General features: G+C 37.6%; 1 protein-coding gene across 2 annotated transcripts in view; it reads left to right on the plus strand.

The window, feature by feature from the left end:
* The window catches only part of COL4A2 (collagen type IV alpha 2 chain), a 142,897-nt gene that overhangs the window by 83,370 nt on the left and 40,518 nt on the right, over positions 1–19,009 (plus strand). For both annotated transcript variants that reach the window (XM_085215485.1, XM_085215491.1), the window contains exons 5-16: positions 6,345–6,479; positions 6,562–6,606; positions 8,706–8,822; positions 9,462–9,533; positions 11,156–11,191; positions 11,289–11,351; positions 13,501–13,536; positions 14,182–14,223; positions 14,739–14,813; positions 15,761–15,805; positions 16,932–16,994; positions 17,762–17,806. In XM_085215485.1, the coding sequence (XP_085071611.1) occupies positions 6,345–6,479; positions 6,562–6,606; positions 8,706–8,822; positions 9,462–9,533; positions 11,156–11,191; positions 11,289–11,351; positions 13,501–13,536; positions 14,182–14,223; positions 14,739–14,813; positions 15,761–15,805; positions 16,932–16,994; positions 17,762–17,806 (774 nt within the window). The remainder of the gene's footprint in view (positions 1–6,344; positions 6,480–6,561; positions 6,607–8,705; positions 8,823–9,461; positions 9,534–11,155; positions 11,192–11,288; positions 11,352–13,500; positions 13,537–14,181; positions 14,224–14,738; positions 14,814–15,760; positions 15,806–16,931; positions 16,995–17,761; positions 17,807–19,009) is intronic.

The raw sequence follows: 19,009 nt of genomic DNA on the forward strand, positions 1-19,009 counted from the left end.
GTGTTTTGTGACATGAAGAAACTTCTAACTGGTTCTTTTTGAGTGTTTGACCGACATTCCAATGCATGTTTTCTTTTATGCTTGTTTTATCATTTTGGGTGACATAGCAACTTTCTGGAAGATCACAAATTCATCAAAGTGTGGGAACAGAAAACAGTACAAAATTATTTCATTTACTGACTAAAAAAAAAAACTGTGGTTCTGGTAAAGAGAATCCTTTCATAGTTCTTTTTTTAAAGAAGATGTTTATCCCTTACTTAACAAAAAAAAAAAAAAGCCAAAAAAACAAGAACCTCCTGCAAGCTGAATCACTACTTTGGAATTAACATTAATGTCATTCGGTCACTGCTGTCCTGAGAGAAAATGTCACAGGTCCAGACAATGCAGCTGAAAGAACAGCAAATTTTACCATGCCAAACTATCTTCATTTTTTAGTTATTTTTAACTTAAAGTGAACTTTCTAATTTTTGTTTACTTTTTGATATAAATAAAATGGCTTTTTAACAAATGAGAAGAAAAGCTTTTTCTGAGAAAATGAGCTGGAATGTGAAACTCAGCAAAATACCCTTCTGTAAAGTAGGAGAAGATAAATTAAAACTAGAAATAACCATTAGCTGTGGCCCTGTTTCCAAAGCCCGCTGACTCTGTCGCTGTTACTCCATGTTTTATCACAGGAAGCCGTGCAGTCTGAGACACGTGAGAAAGATCTGTCAATACTCAGGCAAGTTTTCTTGTGCCTCTTAGAGGACTGGGCCCTTCTGTTACATGAAATAAAAGGGGAACATAGGCCCTTTGGGAAGCCATGCTGCACTGTCAGGAAACCTGCCTCTTCTGCTGCCTTTTCCCCTACCTGCAGGCCTGGCCTGCTGCCCGCTGCAGGAAGGGGACACTGTCACAGCCTTGTAGAGTTAGAAATCAAATGGTTGCTATAATGTGTGCGCTAACCAACTTACACAAGGAAGCTTTGAAAGAAAAGTGTTTTAAGATCAGTTTATTCCAGTAATCACTGAAAAATGTGGCTAAAAGAAACAATATTTTATTAGAGCAGGATATTCCATGCAGTATCTCTTCCTCTCAGCCTAAAGCTGTGCAGCCCCATAGCTAAAGTATTTCTGGCACAACACTCTGATGTGTTCAATCCAGAAATTCCTGGATTCACACTTGAGGAGATATACCACATGCTATGCCCATCTCGTTCTCTATACCACAACTGCATTTATGAGCTTATTCCTTTGAGCTGAGGTGAGCACCAAGGCCATCCATTTTCAGTTAGACTCGAAGATTGCTTTAATGTGCCTACTTCTATGAAAGCTGTCTAAGTGAACTGCAAAATCCCTAAATTTGTACCCCATTCTCTTCATTTTGCTAGCAAAACAAACAAACAAACAAACAAAAAAACTTTACTATTTCTTTCCTGTGTGACTTTTCTGAGAATCACACATTTAATCAGCTGAAAATTTGCCCATTTTTCCTAAAACTGATTTTATTCCCTGGTGAGTTGCTTTGTTCTGCTTGTTTCAGTCTCTGGCTAGTGGAGCTGCATCTAGGTTCGTGCTGTCATTTCCTTTACGCATCCATCCCCTATGGTCACTGTGCCAGACTGAACCCTCTCACGAAAGCCCCAGCTCCCTCTTGTCCATCACAGTCAGATCCCCCTTCCTGCAGGAAGTGAACTTGTCCTTTCACAAATGACCTTTCTAAAATGTCAGGGAATTAACCTCCTTTCTTCTTGTCCACTGTTAAATAAATTATGTCCTTCAAGGGTCATTTTCGTTTGGGGAATACTGAATCATCACATTCCATGTACCAGAAGCAGTTACAAAATAAAAGTCCATAATATAGTGATTTGGGCTCAATGACCATGAAGCTCCACAGTAATTCTGGTTTTGTCCATTTCTTCATTACAGCAGAGAACTACTTTTCTTCTTTCTTTATATCTAAACACTGGTAAGTGAGTTTCTCAGCAATTCATGAAGATTAATCTTGTGCTTTAAAATCTTTGGAACAGGATCTGTCATTCATTGTGCCTTTATTTCTATAGCACCCCAAAAAATTGATTGCTCTCAAAATTAGCACACTTTCCTTTATGCATGTAAATTTAGCATTAAATTGGAAGGAAGAAAGTATTGCAACATGACATCTCTTTCTTTTGGCTGGTTCTTAAAAGAACTGGAAATTAAAGTTCAAGCTGCAATACGTGAACATTCAGTACAGATCTAAAAGTCTGTTCAGGATCTTCTTAAGCCCACTGGGACTGAATTGCAAAATACAGTTGTTAAATTCAATGACAACCCTGATAGCATTTTCTTTCATGCGCGTCAGTGGACAGGGGACGATGTATATACAACACTGCAAATACTTTCTGGGAAGATTTCCTCCAGGCTTCCTAAATTTCTGACCTTTGCTCCTCCCTGTAAATAGCTTTTGCACATGACTGTGCTGGCCACAGGGATTGTATGAGACCTCTTCCAGTCAGCTGGAGTCTCAGGAGGAGCAAGGCAGGGACTGCCTGTTTGGGAGTATGTCCTGATACTGGCAGCTTTGTAAATTCATCTGAATGTTACAGGAAATTTTATAACAAGAACAAAGAGGAATGTAAGAGTCTTTGTTGATCTATAAGGTATTCCATCCATCCATTTTTTCCCTTTCTTTTTGTATGCTCCCTCTGATATTCTTTCCCACAGAATACCATAAGCCTCACAGCCCTAGCTTGTTAGTCCTATGGCAGTAAGTGGCAATGATACCATGCTCTGGATGCTGGAAGAGTTCAGTTCCCCCAGCAATATGCAAAGACTTCTGCTGAAGAGCCATTTGGGCCAGAACACGTCTCTGCATTGCTTTATCATGTAAGAAAAGAGAGCACCAGAGGAAGTTATCTAAAATACGACAGCCAGGGACATCATTTTCCCCTATGCTTGCCTTTTTCTTTTTTTTTTAACCTGGAAATTTCTTCCAAACATCATTTCATGGCCTTGCAGAATTTGTAGGATTTCTGAACTTCCAGGAGCACAACCAGAGCAGTAACATGCATGGCATGTTTCACACAGGGGAAGTCCAGACTCTAATAATTGAGTCATGCTTTATTTGACTAAACCTTTCAAATCTATTGTCTTTGCTTAAATCTCCTCAATGACCTTTGCAAAAGAGTGCATGTTCTAAGGTCATTTGCTAATGAAAAAGGGACATACTTGTTCAACAAAAGATTTAACATAAAGAGAGCAGAGGAAAAGCTGACATGTCTGAGTTAGCTAAGGTTAATAAAGCTAATTCAGTTAACAAGCCAGGATGCTAACTGACTGAAGAACACCACCAACTGTCATGGTATTAGCTAATTCTTCAGCTCCTACTCTAGCCTCATGATAGTTCCAGAATGACCAATTATCATATATCTTTATTGCAAATAATGTTAGATTATCCATCTACATCAACCCCAGTTCCTCAACTATAACTAAGGAAGGCATGGGGAAGAGGTGCTGGAATTGCCCAGCTCTCCTGGTTTCCCATTCCTTGTTTACTTATTTCTTCATACTAGATAGGAAAATGGGGATGCAAGTAGAAATGATATTTGGCACAGTTTAGAGAGGCAGTTGTTTCCCACATAACTCTACCTTTTCAGTATGCAGAATCCATGATTTCTCTTTGTGGAAGAAAATTGTTTATTTTCAGAACTTCTCAAAATTAAGTTGAACTCAGATATCTAAAATTGATTTGAATAATTTTTATCTGTTCTTTGCAAATATGCAGGATATGTTTTCATCTTTATTAAGTGTTCCTTTCCATATCTGGTGTAAGGGAAGGACAAATTATCTTAAGTTATTTAGGCCTTACATCTTTATAGGCATGATGGAATATTTTAACTAGATATTTGCATAAGAACAGATATACTGTACTTTAAAAATCTGCATTTTTTAAAATGAATTAAATACCCATTATTTCCCTTAAAAAGGCATTTCCATGGTGTATGCTCATTTGTACTCTCTCAAGCCTGTTATATTTAAAGGTAGATAAGAAGAAGTGGCATCAGAAAAGGTTTCTTTTTCCTGATCTTGTAGCTTAGAAGCATTCCAGTGGTTCTAATCAACAGCTTTCTATCTCAGGCAAGTAGCAAAGAAAAGTATAGCTGTTCTAGGCATGCGTCTGCACCTCCATGGGATAACTTCTAGAGATTAACTGATTTTAAAAGACTGAAAACTGCTGAAGTAGAGAAAGGTGCATCTGCAGTTGCCAGCTGTGACTGGCATAAGGAAATGAGCTGCTGCTTACTCAGATGTGTATGTCTCCTGTCAACAGGATTAGCATATTTTATATGTGTCTTTATTTCTTCTCTATTTATTAAACTGATAAATGGAAAGACATTGGCCCGCTAAACATCAGTAATCCCCATGAGCAGGCTTACTTTAAGAGTGGGGAACTTGTATTAAGTTGTGCTTTGTTAAAAGCACAGGAGAGATTATCTTTCATGCTGACAGCTCAAACACTTAAATCCCTGTTGTCCTTTGGCAATGCTCCTAAACAATCAGTTCTGCCAAATTAATCGCAACAGTATAGCGAAGGATCCACACTGTCAGAGATCCATACTGGTGGCTTGTCCCTGAGAAACTACATGTATTTCATTCCTTATACTGGCTCGTTCCTAGACTTTTTACAAGAAAAAAGAATTCACTGAGTTTTGTACAGAATTTGGTTATCTCATCTCCTTAGGATGGACTTGTTTGATGTAATACAGTGGGTCTTAAAATGTAAAAACCTACACAAACTGTTGTTAGAGTATTTTTTCACAAAACAGGTGTGGAAAATAGATTGTTTTCGTTGTTGTTTGTTTGTTTGTTTGTTTTAACTAGAAGTACACTATGTTCATGGTATTTATTTTGGACTTTCTGATAAGACAACTACAGCATATATAAAATATAATTATATATAGATTGTTGAAAATGAAATGTTTAAATTGTGTCTCAACTGGGGCTATCCGTTATTAGGAGCATAAAAGTTTGCATAAAATCAGAAAACAACATTCATTGGCTTGACTACTGCTTTCTGAAACAAGTAAAATGGATATCTTCAGGTTCCTTTCTTTGAGTCTACACACTGCCCTCTTTTATTCCTCCCATCTCAATTACGTTTAATGGAATTGAACATAGAACATCCAAAGTGTCCTTTGATAGGGACATCTTTTAGGTCTTTCTTTCCAGGCATAGATGTGAGTGGAAAAAAAAAAAAAGTTATGCCAGGAAGGTGGGATAGGATAGATTTTCACTATCTTTATGCAATTGTGCTATATATTTTATCCCAAAATGTTACTTTTGTATCAGTTCCTTTGTGTAAATACATATCTGCTTGTTCATGTCCTGCTGCTTTGTGAGGTACTGGTGCTGTTGCAGAATGTCTGTGAAAATTCAATTGCATTTTTAAAATACTTTCATTAGAATCTGTTTAATTAGAGTGTTTTGGTAAGTGGTGCTTTGTGCTATTTAAGTATCTCTCTTCAGAAAAGACTGTGGCTATTTACTGTTAGAGTCATTAGTGCTATGGGTACCCCAGAGCATAAAAAACATATGTGCATTTGATGATCCTACATTTGGAACAATTTTCAAATACATTGGTTCACAGATCTCAGCCGTACTGTCACAGCCTCAGTACTTAAACCACCATTGTGTCATTTCAAAATGATTTTTTCTCCCTGTGATGAGCCTTGTGATGCTGGCAGTCAACAGATGATCATTTTCAAACAATGTTTGAAGTGGCCTTAAGAGTGTCATTAAGGCTGTTCTACCAAATCAATAATGGAAGGGAGCTTTTAATCATAGGGAGCCCTCAACCTTTGTGGGTGCCCTAATGGCATATGTGTCAAATCACTTTCAGGCTCCAGTGTTAAACAGAAGTATTGTCCCAAACAGGCAGAAATTCATGCCATTAAATATCAGTCTCCATTTGTAAGAAATGACCCAATAAGCAGATTTCGCAGTTAAGCATATTTTAACTGCTTGGAATGTAACTGATTATGTCACATATCAGTGAGAATCACTCTTGAGAAGTCATTCTCCTTATTCCAGAAAAAACACTTTTTTCATAGAGTAGCAGTGAATGTTCAAGTAGCGAATATTGATTTGATCGTTCATTGCCGTGTATTGGATTTGTCACGAACAATGTGGTCACTTTGTTGGAGTTTCTTTGTGTGGTGTCTACCTTCACCAAAGTGTCTGGTCTACTGGAATAAAAAGAGGTTCTGTGTTTCATTGCTTCTGAAGAGGTTGACTCCACTGCAAAAGCAGTGGAAGCTGAGCTGCAGCCGAGCTTCGTGCATCTCAACTGTTCCTAAATAAATGCTTTTTTATTATTTTTATCAGGGCCAGCCAGGAAACCTTGGATCACAGGGGCTCCCTGGACCACCAGGATTGATGGGGATCCCAGGACTGCAAGGTCCTAAAGGTCACAAAGGTGAAAGAGGACATCCAGGAATAAGTGGACCCAAAGGAGAAATGGTAACTTTTGAACATCACATGTTCTAGCTGATGAGCAAAGTACTGGATGGAACATCATTTTAATTGTGCTGTTTCATTCTAGGGGCTAAGAGGAGTCACTGGCTTCCCAGGGGCAGATGGCATTCCTGTAAGTAGCTGGTTACCTCATGTTTAAGAAACCACCAACGGCAAGTATGGCAGACTGTGTTAATGCCTTTGTACCTTAATGTGTCTGGTCTGAATTCTGTATCAGCCACATACACAGTGTTAAGCTAAGGGCATTTGCTGAAGTAAGTGAAAATGCAGATGCTCAACAACAGGATGAAATATGTGCTCCTGCTCATTCCCTCTGATAATCAAGGTCCGTTTGCTTTGTCTTATGGAGAAATCCCCTTATAAAAAAAAAAAAACGACAAAAAAAGGAAGGAAATTCCCTGTGTCCCTAGAGATTACCCAGAAAAGTATGTTCTTTTATGGGAATAACATGTGAGATAAGTACTTCACATCTCTTAGGCTTGTGAGCGAGGGACACCCCTGGGTCATGCCTTAATTATTTCAAAGCTGTAAAGCATGTAGAAGGACCAATAATTGTAACTATTGTTATGTGGTTTGTATCTCATACAGTGTGCATGAGATGATCTTAAAAAAACTGTTCAGTGTCTAACTTTGAACAAACTGTCCTGGTCCATGAATCTGAAACATTCAAAGAGGAAAACTGGGTAAAGTTCACGGCACAGTATTTTCCCAGCTTACACTTCTTTACATCTTGTGTCATAAAATAACAAAGAAATCTGAGTCATTGGAATCCCTGGACAGAGTTCCCAGGCTTGGGTTTCCTTTGTTGTGCTCCCTGACACCAGGGCCTTGCTCTGCAACCCACACATCCACATCCACTCAGCTTTCACCCCTTTTTTGTTTCCTGAAAAACTCTATATTGAGTTTCAGGGCTTTCTCCTCTCTCCTCTCTCTCCTTATCACCCTTAGAAGAAAATCACAAGACCTTCTTTCCCATTCCTATGCAAAATTCTGTAGCCTATAATTTCATTTACCTTATCACATCATACTGAGTTGTTTTTCAGTGCTCTGTCTTCCTGCAAACATATCATTCTCCTGCAAAGCTCTGTGTCACTATGTCTGAACAACTTCTGCTACCTGAGAAAGTTTTCTTTCTTAGTCCTGCTTCCACAACCTCTGCAATTGCATTGTCAGGAATAAATACCTTCAGATATAATTTGAATCTGCATGCTTATTGTGTGCTGCCCTCAAGCCCCTTACCCTTCCCATTTGGTTAGTTCACCAACCAGTTTTTCTAGGCCAAGACATAACACTGACCATCAGAAGGCAGATAGGCACATACATGAATTGTAACAACAGAATACTAGGATATGGGGCTAGAGACCAAGGAAGGATACTGAGAAGCCTGACTCTGTTCTGTAGTGAGGAATGCAGGTACTTGATGGAGCTATGAAAGGGCATGGACAGATTTCTTTTTCTTCTAAGCAAGGGAGCGGAAGCAAAGATAAAACCTGCTTTAGGTAGCAAAGAAGAAATAGATGTATTCTGTTTATGTTACTTTCTGTTTTTCCTGACTAAGCCCCCTGGAAGAAAGATGATCAAGGGCAGAATTTCTTCCCATCAATCCCAATGCAAACCAGTAGCAACTGCAACATCAGTAGTGCAGTGGAAACCCATTATAAGGCAGGAGTAACTTTTCCCTGCTTTCCTGTATCTCAGAGGTTCAGTGTGGAGCTTCTATTGTCCTCAGCACCCCTGGTTTGAGTGTCTGGTTTCTTCCCATCTCTGTACTTACAGCTTCATCATGGCACTCAACCAAGTTCTAAAGGCATCACTGATTTTTTCCTAGCTTGGAAGCTATTCAAAGCCAGTAATGAACCTTTCTTCCCACTCCTCCAGTGTGAAGCACTGAAATTCTGAACAAACCCATTTCTTGGTGACTCCCTGCACAGAAGTTTCATCTGGCTTAGTTCTCTGTTTAACAGAGACTGTATTGAACATAGCTTTCTTACCCTTTCTGAAAGGTCCTTCACTACTCATGCTGTCTGGGGCATATGGTTCAAGCTGTAGCTATATTAAAAAAAGGCACTGTCTGTTTCTTTCTTTGAAAATCAGTTTCCCATGGATCCAAGCCTTGGGCTTAATGTGAGAACGTCTAAATACTGTGTGACTACAGGAAAAGGAAAACTAGAAACAGATGGATAGATAAACACTTTTTTTTTTCCTCAACAGGGTCATCCAGGGCAGCCAGGATCAAGGGGGAAGCCAGGTCATGATGGCTGTAATGGGACAGTAGGTGACCCAGGTGACCCAGGAACACCAGGACACTCTGGTTTCCCTGGTACCATTGTAAGTAGCTGACAGTAAATAAATACCTGAAGCAAAGATCATTACTGAAATGAATTTCACACAAGTGTGTGTTGGAAACAGATGGAACAGGAGATCCCTTTTGGCCTAGCAGAGCATCGAGCATCCTTGTGGACCTACCACAGACATGCCCCATAATGCTTAGGGCTGACAGGTCTGCTCAGAGCTATACCTGTCACGCAGGTCCTGCAGGGAGATTACTTCAGGAAAACCTGTACAGTTCCTGATGAAAGTAACTCTTTTCTTCCCTATCTCATATCCAACATCCCAGCTTTCTGTGGAGCAGTTGGTAGCATCATGCTGAGGTGAGCACTGGAGCTCCTGGATTTACTAGCCCATATGTCAGCCCTGATGAACTGCTGCTCTTGATGTGATGTGCTCCTGTAATATCACAGTAACAGGGAGTTCTTGTCCCTGTATCTTAAATCCATTTTCTTATATACCATGAGAGCTCATACTTTTTATAAATCAGAAACTTCCAGAGTTAAACATGGTCTCTACCTTTAAACAGTAACGCAGTACGTACTCATGAAAAGCCCTACAAATATTTTTTTATTACTCTTAACTGATGATGTGTTCACAGACAATATGAGATTTTACTCCTTTTTCGCTCACAACCAGGGAGTTCAAGGACCAAAAGGCCAGAAGGGGGAGCCCTATGTGCTACCGCCAGACATCGCCAGCCAATATCGGGTATGTGCGCAGCCCCTGTGAACTGATGAATTAACAATCTGTGCTCAGCAAGGTGCTACAAACGGGTGGAAAGCGAGTTTTTCTCACATTCTGGATGAAATGTTCCCAGAGACCCACTTAGATTCTGTGTAGATTTTTCCAGGCAGCTTCTGCTCTCTGATTACAGCAAAGCCTATCTGATATTCATGGAAGTAATGTCCACTCATGGCAAGGACTTCTAGTCCTTCTGGGTGGACTGCAAATACAGTTGAGCAAACACAATAACCTGTCAATTAAAAATTTTTTGTAAGATTGTGCTTTTAATAAAAGTTCAAGTATTGTGGTTCAAGAATTATCTTCTTTATTCAATGGCTACCTTTATATCATTTGTGGCAGAGTCATTCCTGTGTTCATGTTTTGTCCACTAAATGATTCGATTTGATGTTATCACCCTTTCTTTATAACTTCCATGAAGGAGTTTGGTTGACCTGTGATAAAATATGCTTCCATGTGTTGTATAGTTATATAGGAAACTCCAAGTATTCTTATGGATGCTTTTACATTCCCTAATCCATAAAACTTGTTTTTAAATTATTAAATTTAAATTGATTAAATTATTTGTATCTTTTTTCACATGTATAGTTTAGTATAATTTGAAAATATCTGATAATAGTAAGTGCTTACATTAACAGTTAGAGTATAAATTGTGAAGAATTTAAATACAAAACATGCACCTGATCTATTCTGTGCACTTAATGGATCTGCTGAGTTCATTTGTATATATTTTGTGCCGGTGATGAGTGCCAAAATATATCTTTCTGTTGACATACTTGTAGCAGCTTATGTTTTTTTTAATGGAATCTTCTCCTTTCAGAAACTTCTTAAGTTCTGTTCACTTGTTAGCACTTAGTAATGATTACAGAACTACTCAAGTATTTTGCAGTCAAAGATAGATACTTGCACCTGTACCATTTCAGAAAGGAAATGGTTCCACAAATTATTCCGTTAACTAAACTCAAGTAAACTAGATATAAAAAAAAGTTAAGATGCTATTCAAAATGATTGAAAGTGTCTGGACTGAAGACCACATTATTTATGGATGCTGGAATGTCTTTGCAGTAGAACATTTTTGGATCCAATTTCCAAAAACATTTCAACATGTACTGCAGTTAAAATATGTGGTCACTGAAAACAGTATGTTCCAAGTGCTTTTCAGTGACTCAGAAGAGAATCAAAATGATTTGGTAAGTCCCATGCAACTCATGAAAAATGATCTTGTACTTTTCATCTAAGGTTGTATCTCAATTATGCTACTGGTTAGGTCTTTCAAAATGAACTGAACATGGTCTGTTGTCCGTCTTAGCCTTGCAGTTTGGTTCCCTAACTTCCCTAGTCAATCTGGTACTCTCCAAACATATTGTATGCAACTGTACTGTATGCAGAAAGTATAAAATCAATCTATGATAAAACACGTTAGATTATGTCAAAATATCATTGAATGTGTCTGTATGTAAGGATTTGTGTAGATTATATGTTATGATTGTCTAAAATACCTTTTGTAATAAGAAAATTTAGTGAGAAAGCATTTTATTTCATTTTGTATGTCTTGTTTAATGCATTTCTTACTTCTTTGTTTTCTTTAGGGGGAGCCTGGGGATCCAGGATTGGCTGGTTTTCCAGTAAGTAGTATTGTAGCAACTTATAATAAATTGTCAGTATAAACTGTCATCAGAACAACATTAATTGATGTTTGTGTGTTTGTTTTTCTATTTAAAGGGAGCTCCAGGTAGACTGGGTATTCAAGGACCTATTGGTCCAAGAGGAACGCCAGGAAGACCTGTAAGTATGTTTAAAACACTTTCTATAGGAAATTATCCTAATGGAAGAATCATGTCAGCAAGATCCATTATATTAGATTGCAAAGTAGCAAATGAAGTGAAAAAAGAGGTTTAAAAATAGTGAGTATCTGTAGTTGGATACAAAACCTTGGAAAAAGCACCGAGACACTGATTCTACAGAGATAAGTATTGCAGAAAGAATTGCAGTACTTTCTTTCACCTTGTATTGCCCAAGGTTCTTGATTTATATTGCATTTTTTTTACTTCCTTGAGTGTCTTGTTTGAAAAGATTATTGAATGTAGCCCATTTAGGTATCTGTGACCCTCCACAGTGAGTTATCAAAGATATCAGAATCTAAATATACCACTTTCTGCTTGTAAATAGTATTTTATTAGCATTAGTTAACTTTTCTCGTTAGTTTTTAGAAAAAAAAAATATTTTTAATTTTTTTTTTTTAGACATCTTTGTCAAAAGTCAATGCTTACAGCATTGGAGTTGACAACTGCTGCTGAATATTTGTCTGAGGAGATTGTGTTCTTTCCATATATCATTTTCTACATTTCTTATTTGCCATGGTTAATGATTTTATGGGTGAGAGCAGATGTTCAAATTCAGTATACTTCGATTTTTTTAGGCTTCCTTTATTTTCCTGTAACAAACCTCATAGCATTTGTTTGGGTTTTTTTCTACTTGCTTTTCAACATTTTATTTTAAATCTGCTCTATATCACTGATTTTGGGGGAAAAAAAACAAAAAATCAAAAAACATGAAACAAACAAACAAAAAAAAACAGTGCTCAAAAATTCTAGGACTAAATTCATAGCATGCTAAGCCTTCCCAAAGTTCATTTTCCGCAGTGTCTGTAATATCATCTGGAGTAAGCTGCACCATATATTTCTCCTTTGGACCTATTGAAGTGAAATCTCCATAGTCCTTTAGTTACTGTCTGTCTATAGTGAATCTTTAAATTTTGAGCTTCACAAAGCCTGCAATGAGTTGTATTCTCCCTCTACACTGTGGTGCAACCCGTGATGTTGCAGTCATGGCAACATCTCTTTCGAACACTGCCACTGTAGATGCATCCCCACTATCTCCCACTCTTAACAAAACTGATACATCTTCATAATCTCTAAAGCTGTGATTTTCCTTTGGGAAGGACTTAGGAAATGCTTCCAGGTTTGTACTGTCCTTGAATCTTAGACCGCAGATGAAGGTAAATGTGGCTACCCCAAGTTACTGCAGAGCCTCCAATGGTGGATGCCTGCACAGTGCATCTTATCTGTAGATCAGGCAATGTCTCGTAGACTGCTTGACTAATCAAAACAGATCAAGACTATTGTTTATTCACATGAAGATACAGAGCAGGACAGAGATACATAGCAAGGACAGTTCTTGCCAGAAAATTATGATTTACTCTTGCAAGTTGGGATAGATTTTGCCTAACCCAAGTTGCACTTCCTTGGGGTTCCGCAGGTGGACATTTCCATCTGCAGCTCTTCTATTATTCCTCTTATTCAGCGTCTTTTTCTCTGGAAATTCATGCTTCTTATTCACCCCACTTCTCCCACTGACTTTTTTTTAGAGTTTAGAGCCCTTTGGAGCCCATTATCTACCATAATTAACTGAGGCAATGCAAGTTGTCAATTCAATTAATAGCTTTTCTACTACTTGTTTTGTAAAACTGTGGCAGCATTTTTTTTGTTACAGTTTCATTTCTCACAATCTCCCTTTGATACCATTCTGTACAACATTAAATCGGTAATCTAAGATGTTAATGGTAGTTCAGCAGCCTTTGCACACCAATTCTGTATCAAAATACCAGTCTAGTGTGTTGTGTCTAGTCTAGCTATGAACATAAAACATTAACAAGTCAGGGTCCAAAAGCATAAGTTCTTACTGCTTGAAATAAAAAATGGAATTTAATTATGTCTAAGCTAGGAGACTTTGTTAGGAGAGAATATTGTATGACTTAGAAGGGTATTTTTCAGAGCAGTGATACAGTTTATGTAGTGATGTTAGTACACTAAGTGCTAAGGAATACACTGCCTTCCAAATACAGACTTTTATTTCCAGCACAGAGTAACTGAGCTGCTGCATGCATTGATTACCAAGCAACAAGTAACTTTCTCCCCCTGTTGTGTTTCTCTAGGGACCACCGGGGCCCCCAGGACCACAAGGACCACAAGTAAGTCTTTGTTTCTAAGTCATTCCTGTTGATTTTGTGTCGCTAAGGTTTATCCAAGACTGACTTGAAGGCAGTAAAATAAAGAACCACGGGCCACTCCAAAGGCTGTGTACCACAAGACTTTTTGTGTTGGCTGCATACCACAGAAAGTTAATCTTATGCTGGATCAGCTGCTCCGAAACAATTAAACCAGTTCTAGAGCCAGATTTTATTTGCTACTGTAGTCACAGTGGCTTCCCATGAGCAGAGAAACCTGGCCATCTGTACAATATTCAGTTATATCTCAGCTGAAAAAAATACATATGAGTTAATTTTTCTGACTCACCTGAGTATTTTTATTTAGTGTCTGCTAAAAAATTTGCAAAAGAAGTGTTTGGTCCTTACTCAGTGAGTGACTCAAAGTCTGTTAACATCGGTATCATGAGATTTCAATTAAAGTCATCTAAATGTTTAGGCCTATGAAAATATTTTTCAGTTCTCTAAAATTACTGTGATTTAAAACTAGACAATTACTTGATTACATTTCTTCAGTGGCATCTAACAGAATTCTAAATCTGAAAAGCCCTTTCAGAATGTTTAAATTTAAACTTTACATTAGAAAACAGAGCTGTATTTTTTGTAAACCCTGACCTATTGCTTTTGCAGGGCAACAGAGGTCTTGGCTTTTATGGAGAAAAAGGTGAACAGGTAAAGGAAAACTAATGAAGTAGTATCACTACAGAAGGGCGGGTTGATATTGTTTGCTATTTATTTGAATACTCTCTTAATTTGTGATTTTATTACATAATTTTAATGGAAAAACAAACAAATACAGCTTTGAAATTAATGATAATCTGCATAACAAATGTCATAGCTGAACTAACTTCTGCATGTCCTGGTCTAACTGTGCCCTATTTATACCAAGACAGAGTATGAAATGTATAGAGCCAGACTTCCTTGTATAAAGCGATAACCTTTACACTTATTCTGGAAACATACACAGCAAGAGCAAGTATCTATTCATATTTGTTTATCCCAGTACAAAATGAATTTGTTTCTTGCCTTCAACTTATTTAGAGATTTAGAAAATTATTTTTAGCAAGGGAATATCTGCATTACTCTTTTTCTATTCATCTTCCATTCCACTCATCACCCTGTGCAGACCAACAACTTGACAAGGTTTTGTAACTGTTAGTAGACGTACCTTTATGTTTTTCCTTCAGGGCTCTCCAGGTCCTCCAGGTCCACCTGGGCTTCCCACAAGAGAACTGATTGGTGTCCCCACTGACAAACACAAAGTAAGTACAGAATACTTTGCCAAAATGCAAGAAGAATTATGAGCCCAGCACTATCAAAACTAAAATATCATAGAAATGTGCTTTTATATATTGTGCTTAGAAGAGATTAGTACTTCAAGACAAATTTGCTGCTTTCCTGTAGCTTGAATCCTAAGGTATTTATTGCAGCTACAGTGGCTATTCAGAATGCACTTCTCACAAACAATGACTAGAGTTGCCTTAGCAAACTTGTTCTTTCTATTTAAATAAACCCTAGTATGCCACTACTGGCAATCACTGACGTCTTCTGGTTCTACAAGCAGAAATACCGGCTGAAAAGTTGTTTAGTATCTCATTCTCTGTAATGATGAATGAAATTATCATGCAGTAAGAAACTTATCTTCGTGGAAGCAACCTGAGCTGTTGTATATATTTATGTAAGGTGTCTCTGTGGTACAGATGTCCATATATCTACAGTTAAGGCTTGTCCATTTATGTTGGAGAAATCCTCTACAGAAAGATACAGCTTAATTGTCATCTCTTATTTCTGTTAGAAAAAGAAATTCTCATGCTCTATATAAACATTTTCTATGTTGAACACCAACCCAGACCAGTAAGTAGTCCTTAGTCCTGAATTTGAAACTATAAAGTTCACATGGCTCATAGCATTTCTGCAGAGAGATAAATAAACTGGTATGATACTGAAAGATCTAAAAACTTCCTTGGTGCCAATCTAGAATTTCCTTCACTAAGGAGAGATGTCTGCATATGATTTACTTCTCTGGATGGCTTTTATAGTCAATGGAGAGATAGATATAGTGAGTTGATATTAGTTTGTGATTTAGGTTTTTCTCTTGAACATTTTTCACTGTGTATTTAAAAAAAAAAAAAAAAGTTATTAAAAGTTATTTTGGAAGTTATTAAAATGTGAATGCCTAAAATATATGAACACTTTTCTTCATTTCCAGGGTGAAAGAGGAGAGCCTGGACTAAAAGGGGAAGCTGGATTTCCAGTAAGTGGAGAGTACCAAAAACAAATAAATCAGAATTAACGTTAGTGTATTCTTCATTGACATGATGTGATACAATTTTGGAGCAACATTATCAGAAGCACAAGTTTTGATGCTTTAGAAAACCTTAACAGCAATATGATGTCGAAGAATTCCACAATGCAATCCATCATTCTTTTGCTGGTTAAGCAAAATAAGATTTTCCCTCACTCATTTTTTAATTTTAGCTTTAACTATCAATAGATCTCTTTACTACTGCTGGTCGACTATGTTTAAAAATTATGTTAAATTCCATTAAGAAATTACGTATGAAAATTTTGTCCAAATTCTCTCCAGCACATGCTGACTTTTGGCCTCGTATGTCTGTTGACTGTGAAAATAATCCCATGTGTTGCTGTATCATTTAGAGCTGTCGACCAGGCTTGACTGAATGTGGTTCAGTTAACTCACATGAAATCTCTAGTCTGTCTAAATAGCTTTGTTATTGAGCGGTTCCTTTTTACTTCCCAGAGTGGTTTAAAATACAGCCTTCACCAATTAGGGATGCCTCACTGGGCATTTTGCAGACCTTTATTTTCTTAGATGGTCTAGTCAACTTCCCAGTGAGGTTATGGGAGAAGGCTGCAGTCTGAATCCTGCTGCAGTTCCTGTCTTTCTGCTCTTGGTAAGAATTTACACATGCAGAATTTTGCTGTGACTCAGTTAGGAAAACTGCTGATTTTTGTCCTGATATAACAGAGTGGGATATGTTTCTCCTTTTTTTTCTGATAGTACCATGTCTATCTTTGTCAAATAGCTCTCTCAAGCTACAGTTAGGGCATAATCTGGATTGCTTACTTGGTCGTATAGCTGATTTGACTTATTTTTAAAGTCACAGCTGCGGAAGAAATACAGAAGGAGATGATAAGAGAGAAAACCTGTCCTCTCCCTAATGTCCTGGTCATGTTATTGTAATGGAGAAAGCATGTCACACTCTACTTTAAGGATGTTAGTTCTCTTACGTGCAGATGTAATAAAATCATATATGTGTTGAAATGTTATCTTCTTCTGTTTAGCTTCCAGGAAGTCTTTTTTTTTTTTTTTTTCACATAATGTAGAAATATGTTGAACTGACTATAATATTTCTTAGGGTGTACTTCTCTTCACTCCTGAAAAAGGTGAAGAAGGGGTAATGGGCTTCCCAGGACAAAGGGTGAGTCGCTCATTGAAGGTAAAATTCATGCTGCTGCATATGCAAGTCCAAGCTGAGACTTTGTTTTTAGGAGCAAAACGCAGAGAAATAAGCCACAGAAATGAGTGCTCTTCTGCCTATGTCTTCCAAGTTGTGGCCAGCTTTGAACTTCCTGATATGGGAAAGGAGAAATGACATTTTTAAAATGGTAACAGGAGAAGGGCCCCACGTGACTCACCACCCTCCACCCTCACTGGGAAACCTCCTGCATCGTTCACTCAAAGTTGTGCTCATTTACCACTGCTCCTCCACTGGTCTGCAGGATGGACTTCATTTCACTGTTTCCACCATAATCCTCTTCAAACTGTGGTTAACAAATACAAGTTTGACTCCAATTTCTCACTGACCCCAGAAGAAAGCTAATGTGAATACTGTTACTTGTAGCATGTATGAATGCTTTCTGGGGGCATTGTTTCTAAAGTGCTTAAACAGGGTAACAGTAGTCAGCACACATTTTTTTAAAAATCTCAGGCACTTTTAAAAGCTTAACATATTCATGGTCAATTTACAATTGATTGATTGATTAAGAAGAAGATAAAAATTAAATACCTGCTTAAATTTCAGATATTTTCTGTTTACATCATGCATTAGTCACATTGAAAAAGTACCTGAATTCTGAGTGTAAGTTTTAGAGCTTCAAAGTAATTGTCATATTTATTCTATCTAAGAAATAAAGAATCTGTTATTATGTCATTTCTTGTTTTACTAACTTTAATGTGCTTTCATAGGGACTGCCTGGTAACGATGGTTTTCCAGGACTCAGTGGAGAAAGAGTAAGTATTCCATACAACTGTTGTTTCCAACACACATGTAGGCAATCTGTCTGAAAAGAAGACTGCAGAAGACAAATTCTGCGTGTAATTATACCAACTGTAGTCTAACAAGCATCATCTGGATTAAAATATCATTGTAATTTTGGGTCAGTTCATTTCCTCATGAGTGTGAAAAAAAAACAATCCTCTAATTAAAGTCTGTTTTACCATTTCAACAGGACCATGTTTTAAAAACATCATGAGCTGTCATTTTCATTGTTCCCATTATTACTACCATGATTTCTGTAATTTTCTTCCCACATGCAGAAAGTTATTATTTTGAAGAGTTTTCTGCAAACATGGTTAAGATCTGTGTCTATGGTACATTTTGGATATCGAAAGTTTAAAAAAAGAAAAGAAGGAAAATGGTAAATACAGCAGTTAAATCTCTGTCCCCTTGGAAACACACCCAAATATTTAAAATTGCATTTTGTCAGACCAGGAAGAGCTCATACTTTATGCTCAGAAAAGGGCCCTTTCAATTAGCATCAGGAATAACTTCCGTGAGATATTCAGATAACTGTGGGATGTATGACTTTTCCATACTCCTCCATCTTTAACTGGTTTACAGATTTGACTTTCCACCAAGGCACAACAGTAGTAACGTGAAACACAGGGACTTAAAGTACAAGATACACGAAAAGTAACTCTTGAATTGATGACAAAAGCTGGTTGTGTGGAACGGAATACACTCTCCAAAATACATACGTGGAGAGAGCAATGCAAAGTCCATTAAAGCCAAATGATTGACCTCAATTTAGGTTCATGCTCTGGTGAGAAACGTTCGATGCCTTCCCTGTATTGAAAGTGAGTTTTGGCAACAGCTTTAGTGAAATTTGTATTGATTTGGACAAGTATGAAGGGGAATAAGCTGCCTGATTTGCTATTCACAATAACCCCTTTTCTAAAGTTTTTTGAATGGTTTGATTCTTAAGAAAGAGAAGATAGTTGCCCTGTCTGCCTGCACTGGGTGAAGTAGTTCTTAATCAGAAAGCTACTGGATTCACTTCTAGGCCACCAGCTCCACCTAGTGTAAAGAGGTTTTATGCTTAGTACTTAACTTTCTCTGATGGTTTGTCATGTAGGTGCCACTGATGCATGCGGTTCTGTTTGTGGTATCTTGCTGAGAGCTGTGGAATTTCAAGAGCTTTAAAATTGTGTAAA

Source organism: Meleagris gallopavo, chromosome 1 (genome assembly GCF_905368555.1).
Source record: "Meleagris gallopavo chromosome 1, MGAL_WU_HG_1.1, whole genome shotgun sequence".
In the NCBI taxonomy this organism is placed as follows: domain Eukaryota; kingdom Metazoa; phylum Chordata; class Aves; order Galliformes; family Phasianidae; genus Meleagris; species Meleagris gallopavo.